This window comes from Triticum dicoccoides, chromosome 6A, assembly GCF_002162155.2.
Source record: "Triticum dicoccoides isolate Atlit2015 ecotype Zavitan chromosome 6A, WEW_v2.0, whole genome shotgun sequence".
Lineage (NCBI taxonomy): Eukaryota > Viridiplantae > Streptophyta > Magnoliopsida > Poales > Poaceae > Triticum > Triticum dicoccoides.
The window spans coordinates 594540867-594548556 of NC_041390.1; the positions used below are offsets into that span (position 1 = coordinate 594540867).

A 7690-nucleotide genomic window follows, 5' to 3' on the forward strand; every position below is an offset into this window, starting at 1 on the left:
GAGCGCCCACGACCTCCACTCATGGCCACCATGCATGCCCGCCCGACCCACCATGCCCTATAAACACCCCCTAGCTCCCTATGAAAAAGCTACCTACCTATTTCGCCGGACACCGTTAGGCTGTGCCCGTAACGCCACCGTCTCATATGCTTTGGCCAAGAGATCTTCGATCGAATTCCGGCGAACCCCGACCACCCTAAGCTCAACTGTCACCACCACATGAACCCCACCCCCCGGCAACCCTCCTAGACACTACCCCGATGCCCAGAATACCTGGGAGCACAGAGTTCACTGTCAACCGGAGCTCGCCACTGCCGAAACTCCGAGGAGCACCATGGTCCTTTTGGCCCCGCACCATGTCCATTTGGTTTCTCTTGCTTGTGCGCATCTACTGACCCAGCTGTGTGTACAAACACGCTCGTTTTTTAGTAGTGTGTCATCACCCGAAACTAGTTTTGCCCTCTCGGACACCTTTGACAAGCCCTTGTCGTCGATTCTGTCCACCTTAGCGACAACGGTGACCACCAGGAGCCTTGTCGTCGTCAACCGCATCCCGTCGACCACCTCGCCTCCGCTAGGGAGCACCGGAGCATCGAGTCGTCCACATCTGAGCCGTCGCGCTGCGCCTGAGTTTTCCCGCGACTTCCGATGACCTACCACCATGGTGAGCTTCGACCAAACCCTAGCCATCCGATCTTGATCTAACGTGTTAGATTAGATCACTTAAATGAATCAATACGTTTAGATTTTGGCCGTTGGATCTGGAACTGGTGGTTACGTGTTAATTTATTTTGAATTGGTACCGATGAATCAGAGACTACCACGTAGCCAACCTTATCCAAAATATTATCCAGAACAGTTTGGTCAAATTTAAATAACTGACAGTTTTGCAGAAAAGACCCTAAAACTTTATAAAACTTCATAAGTAATTATCTACAAGTCCAAAATTAGCTGAAACTTTTTGCAAAATGAAGCTTAGGCAATAAACTTTCTCCGGCGGCCAGTCCGGCGATGATGGTCCATTTCAATGTAAGGACCTGAATGTATTGCTATTATTTTTTGGTCGATTTCACTGTTTGGCCGGGTCAGTCTTCTGCGTGTTTGCCAACCGCCCCTGCGTGTGCTTGTATTCGATGAACATCGAAGAAACAAGACGACGTGGCCCACACGGCTGGACGGCTTGTCGTTTATACTTGACTAGCTTTCCCCGTCAATCGAATTGTCGGACGAGGCAGCAGCCTCTGAAGACTCGAGCCAAGTCAAGAACAGGGCATGGAGCGGAGACTAGCTTTCCACGTCAAGCCACAATTGTTAACGCAACTGTGTTACATGGGGGCCAATGACAAAGACTCTGACGTACATATATACTGTAGATAAAGCGGGCTTTGTGCTTGGTACGATCATAGGGCATTATGCCCTCAACTAGCGTGTTCGTTTTTGCACACCTGCCATCTTCTATATATACATATATATGCATCAGAGAAGAAGTATGTGTGTTCATCTCGTCTTCTCCTGAGTCCAGAAAAATCGCCAGCTGCAATGCCTGCTCACCACACCTCACTGTTGGTCACCTTAGGTTTCCTTGCAGAAATCCTGCTGCTAGTGCATTGTTCGCACGCCCGTTCAGCAGACAGCAGTGCCTCCCAGCGAGTATTTAACCAAAAACTATCACAATTCGCGGAAACGTGACAGAAAACTACCACTTTACGATTTTGTCCCGAAAACTATCACTTTTTTATTAATCCGTGACAAAAAACTATCAAGTGTGAAAACTGCTCGCTTTACCTGGGTTAAACCCGAATCTGACAGCCCGACCCCACACATAAGCGGGCTAAAAATGCAATCGGGTCCCTAGTTTTTCTTAAAAAAAGCAATCCAGTCATCGGCCGGTCATCGCACATACGCCGACAACAGCAGGTTCCACGACGCCTCGTCCCGCTCCTCGGCCCGGTCGAACACCAGCCTCACCTCGTCGATCATCCCGCTCTTGGCGTACATGTCGATGACGGAGTTGGTGAGGAACACGTCCTGCGCAAGCCCACTCACCACGGCCAGCCCGTGCGCCGCCCGGCCATGCCGCCAGTCCCCGGCCCTGCCGCACGCCGCCAGCAACGCGGCGTAGGTGAACCTGTCCGCCCGGACGCCGCCGGCCCGCGCGTCCCGGAAGGCGGCGAGCGAGAGGCGCGCGCCGGCCCCGCCCTGGCTGGAGTAGCCCGCGATGAGGGTGTTCCAGGACACGGCGTCTCGGCGCGGCATTCCGTCGAACAGGAGGCGGGCGTGGCGCATGTCGCCGCCGCGGCAGTATGCGTCGAGGAGGTTGTTGCGGAGGAAGAGGCCCGGATGGAAGCCGGCGCGGAGCATGTGGGAGTGGGTCAGCCTGGCCAGCGGCAGCCCGTCCCTGAACCACCCCGCGGAACCGAAGTCGGCGAGCTTGAGCGCGCGCTGGTGGCGGCGTCGAAGAGGAGGTTGTCGGGCTTGACGTCGCGGTGCGCGATCCCGCGGCGGTGGCACGCGGCGAGCGCGGACGCTGCGCGGCCAGCCCCGCCGCCTCGCGCTCGGGGAGGCGGCCGCCACGGGCGGAGAGGAGCGAGAGGAGGTCCCCGCCGGCGCAGAGGTCGACGACGAGATGCACGGCGTCCGCGTCGTCGAAGGCGGCGTGGAGCGCGACCGGGTGCAGGCTGCAGGGACTCGATTGCTTTTTTTAAGAAAAACTAGGGACCCAATTGCATTTTTAGCCCGCTTATGTGTGGGGTCGGGCTGTCAGATTCGGATTTAACCCAGATAAAGCGAGCAGTTTTCACACTTGGTAGTTTTTTGTCACGGATTAATAAAAAAGTGATAGTTTTCGGGACAAAATCGTAAAGTGGTAGTTTTCTGTCACGTTTTCGCGAATTGTGGTAGTTTTTGGTTAAATACTCCCTCCCAGCAGGTCCCTGCACGCTGCCGCAGGGACCAGGCCGCCGCGCTTCTCACCGTGAAGCGTTCCTTCAACTTCACCAACGACGACGAGCCGCCCACCACGACACTGTCATCGTGGACAGTGGGCACAGACTGCTGCCGCTGGGAAGGCGTTCGCTGCGACAACGTTACCGGGAGGGTCACTGCACTCGACCTCCCGGAGCGGAACCTGCAGATCGGCGAGCTTCACCCTTCCATCTCCAGGCTTACCTCTCTCCAATATCTCAACCTTGCCTACAACACGTTTACCAGCTCCCAGCTTCAGGTGTCTGGTTTCCAGGGCTTGACACAACTGACCTACCTCAACCTGTCAACCTGCAACTTCTATTTTCAGGTCCCACTCGATATCTTTCGGCTCACCAACCTGGTCATCCTCGACCTTGGACGCAACAGATGGGAGCTCCTTCCGTCGACTGTAGTGGCCAACGACCTTAGTAAGCTGAAGGAGCTCCATCTAGAGCAAGTTAATATCACCGGCACAGCGCCAGAGTTCTTCAAGGCACTTGCCAACCACTTCCCCCTTCTTCAGATCCTTCGCCTAACCGGATGTTCCCTTTCTGGTCCACTCCACCCATCGTTATCAAGACTCCACTCCTTATCGGTGGTTGATCTTGGTTATAACTCTTTAACTGGTCCTCTGCCTGATTTGTTCACTCATTCCAATTTCCCTTTGCTGCGAGAACTTGTGCTCGCTGAGAACAGATTCGAGCCTTCTGCATTCCCTCTTGGAGTCACTGGGCTAAAGAATCTCATGATTCTCGACCTTGGAAGCACAAACCTCGTTGGGGCCATCCCTACCTCCATCGGGAGCCTCATGTCACTGACTGAATTACACATCAGTTGGAACAGCTTCTCCGGCAGGCTACCTTCGGCCCTCAGCAATCTGACAAACTTGATCATACTGGACTGTCAGGGCTCTGGTTTGTCTGGGCAGATTCCATGGCTTACAAGCTTAACACGACTTGAAAGTGTATGGCTCGCCGGCAACAGCTTCACAGGTAAGTTGGTACTTCTGAAAAGATTGCAGCTTGCTAAATCATCTGCTCCTCTGTAAACAAATATAAGACGTTTCTAAAACGAGTTATATTTGTATAAAAGGGAGTACCTATCAAATTTGTTACATCTTTTTTTGGATAGTTGGATCCTGCAATGTTCTTAGCCACATCACATTGCTATCAAATACTATACGATGACAGCTGTAAATAAAATATATGGGGTTTATATCCAAAAAAGTGACAGGTTAACAATATGTTTGTCCTACCTGAGTTTTAGTGTATCCTGAATTCCTGATCTTGTTACTTTATACTTTGGAAAAAAAACTAAACTGTTTAAGACTTTGTAGACAAGGGGTGTGTGCATCTTTGAATGGAGAGCCCGTGGAGGTGCTCTTCTCCATTATCTAAAAAGAATTGTACAAACGAATTGTCTTGGGCAGATTTAAGAAAACTAGCCATGTTCTTTTTTCGACAAAGGGAATATATTAATATCTCAAAAATATCAATTACACCCGGTCTCTGTACCAACAACATGTCCAAAGACAGCTACGATGCACACAACCAAGAAAAAAATAAACCCATGTTCTATACCAAATACTCAAGAACTACAAATTTAGGCCGTCTTTGATTTAAAGGATTTCCATTGGAATATTTAGATTATTATTCCATAGGCACTTTTACTAGAGGACTTGTGCTTTATCATATGGTTTATTTCAAAAAACAATATACAGTGATATTTCAAGATTATCGGTATGCTTTATTCGTTCAAATTTTACAAGATGCAAGCCACATCCAGAGAGTTCAACGACAACATAGGCCAAGCTACCCTGTTTTCATGTTGTCGTCTTATTTTCCTGGGGGCATGACAAGTTACTGCAAATTAAGAAATAAATCTGAACTTACACGGTCCTTGGCTACCAGTTTTATAATTAACACAATTTTCTTCTACAGGGCCGGTTCCTCTCGACGGACATATGTACCCATATCTCATAGAGGTGCGTTTAAGCAATAATTCACTCTCGGGGACAGTTCCAGCATCCTTGTTCACTCTGCCAGCATTGCAGACATTGTACCTCCAAATGAACCGACTCTCTGGTGCTATTGAGGAATTCCAGAATCCATCAGCTAAGCTAACTGACATTGACTTGAGCAGCAATCAGCTAACAGGTTCAGTTCCAGCTTCCTTTTCCTATCTCACTGCTCTTCAGTCCCTGCAACTTGACAACAACAATTTCACGGGTACCTTGGATCTAAACCCGTTCTTGAGGCTAAGGAACCTTAGTATGATATCAGCCTCCTATAACCCATTGTTATCTGCTTCCGGGGATGGTAATGAAGTCGATGCTAGTAGTAATAGTAGTATTTCTATCCTGCATCTAGCATACTGTAACCTAACAAGGTTGCCCCTTGCCGTTAGATATCTACCGGGAGTAAAAGATTTGGATCTCTCTTCCAATCAAATTCATGGGGAGATCCCTGACTGGATTTGGAGAAACATGAGCTTTTTGAATCTCTCTCACAACCACTTCACCACCGTGGGTCAGCCCCTGCACTATGTTAATATACGGTTCATCAATCTTAGCTTCAATATGCTCGGTGGCGCTGTGCCTTTCCCTTTCGACGCGTACGATCTTGACTACTCCAATAACAAATTCTCTTCCATCCCTCCAAGCAGTTTCCTCCGACAGTTTGAGGTCGCCTACTCTGTCAACCTTGCGAACAATGAACTGAGTGGGGCTATCCCCTACTCAGAATGTCATAAGCATGATCCTCTCCAAATACTCGACCTATCCGGCAATAATTTCAGCGGGTTGGTGCCACCTTATTTGCTGAAAGGTTGCAATGACCTCGCTGTGTTGAACTTGAGGGGAAATCGCCTTAACGGAACATGGCCTGACGATATCGATGAATCATGTAACCTGAGGCTGATAGACTTACATGGAAACCACATCCAGGGGCACCTGCCGAGATCATTTGCTCGGTGTCAGTACTTGCTAGCCCTTGACATTGGAGGGAACCGTTTCGTGGACTCTTTCCCTGTATGGTTAGGTCAGCTACAGGAGCTTCAGATACTTGTGTTGAGATACAACAATTTTCATGGCCCGGTGAGCATCCCCCCTCTTGTGGAGAAGAACTCAAGCGCCCGTTACTTCGCCAGTGTACAAATCATTGACCTTGCAGGAAACGGCTTCAGCGGCGATCTACCACCATATTTATTCAAGAGTTTCAGGTCCATGGTTTTGGACCCAAATGGAACCTCGGAATATGATTATACAGTGCAAGCGCGAGCTGGAAGATCGAATTATCAGGTTGTGATCGATGTGGCGATGAAACAACAATACATGAGGGTGGCAAAAGTCCCAGCTGACCTGATGGTGGTTGACCTGTCGTGCAACCGATTCAGTGGGTTCATCCCACGGTCAATCGGCAACCTCACGTACCTTCACGTGGTAAACTTGTCTCACAATGCTTTCAGAGGCAAGATCCCACACGAGCTCGGCCAGTTGGCCCGGATTGAGTCACTGGACCTCTCCTGGAACCGTCTCGTGGGGAAGATCCCACAGGAGCTGGCCATGTTGACCACACTCGAGTGGCTCAACCTCTCCTACAATGATCTCAGTGGGAGGATACCTTCGGGCAGCCAGTTTTCCACATTCACCAGCAGCTCGTTCAAGGGCGGAAACAGAGGGCTGTACGGGTGCCCACTTCTTGTGAAATGTAACCTTACATTCGTGACTTCACCATCTTCGTCGCTGCCACCTCCTCTGCAAGAAGGATCACCATTTGATGATATCATGTTATGGCTTTTTGTTGGTGTAGGCTTTGGAGTTGGATTTGCATTGACAATTGTACTACTGGTAGTCTACGGTTGCTGGTGCAAGAAAATGGTTTTGAGGCGCTAGACAGAGAGTTGCCTAGTCTTTTCTTTGTCTTTTACAATAAAGGATTTGTGATGTAATTTCATGAGCAAATTCAAGATATGTACACCTGAATGCATGTAATATATCCAGTCTAAAGAAGTGACCAGAACACTTGGAGCTCTTCTTCCCTTTTTTTGGCAGACACTTGGAGCTCTTATCCGTGCATTTTAAGCTCTCCATTTTGTACATGCTAAAACCAAGCCCAGGACAGCAAGAACTCTTGCTTGTATAACCCAACCTCTTGACTACTCCAATACTTAACCTTTTTTTGCCACCCTTGTATTAAAAAGGGGTGTACTAAAGAAAGAGATAACCATGTAATTTCTAAACTTTCATAGCCATGTAACTTTCCATTATTTTTGAAAACTATAATATCTAAGCTCCCACGAATGTAAGCTCTGTGAGCGCTCCGGGATGGAAGGATCAAATGACGACATCTTTTTTTAAGAGAACCACTTAGTTTTTTTAGGAGAACCACGGGTTTTTACTGGGTGAGTACGTATTGTTTCTTTAGAGAAAAATATGTTTTTGGTCCTTCAAATTCCCCAAAAGTATAGACTTGGTCCCTCAAGAAATTTTTCTTTTGATATACATTTGGTCCTTTAAGTCTCAAAACCAGATAAGTTTGACCCAAAACCAAATTTTAAGCATGTTTAACGGGTTTGACCATGTTTGACTGATGAACAGTAAATTCAAAAAAATAGTAAAAGAATCAAAAAAATTGAAATTTTGTGGCAACCAAGATGCTTGGGTGTGCTAGTGCGTGTAATTTTTTGTGGTGTTTAAAAAATAGTAAAAAATTCAAAAAAAATATGA

General features: G+C 48.3%; 1 protein-coding gene across 1 annotated transcript; it reads left to right on the forward strand.

The window, feature by feature from the left end:
* Positions 1–1517: 1517 nt before the first annotated feature.
* LOC119318255 (receptor-like protein 12) lies at positions 1518–6937 on the forward strand. The gene is made up of 3 exons (XM_037592776.1): positions 1518–1650; positions 2930–3956; positions 4905–6937. Exons 1-3 carry the CDS (start codon positions 1540–1542, stop codon positions 6854–6856), a joined length of 3090 nt encoding a protein of 1029 aa, XP_037448673.1. The 5' UTR covers positions 1518–1539; the 3' UTR covers positions 6857–6937.
* Positions 6938–7690: the final 753 nt, after the last annotated feature.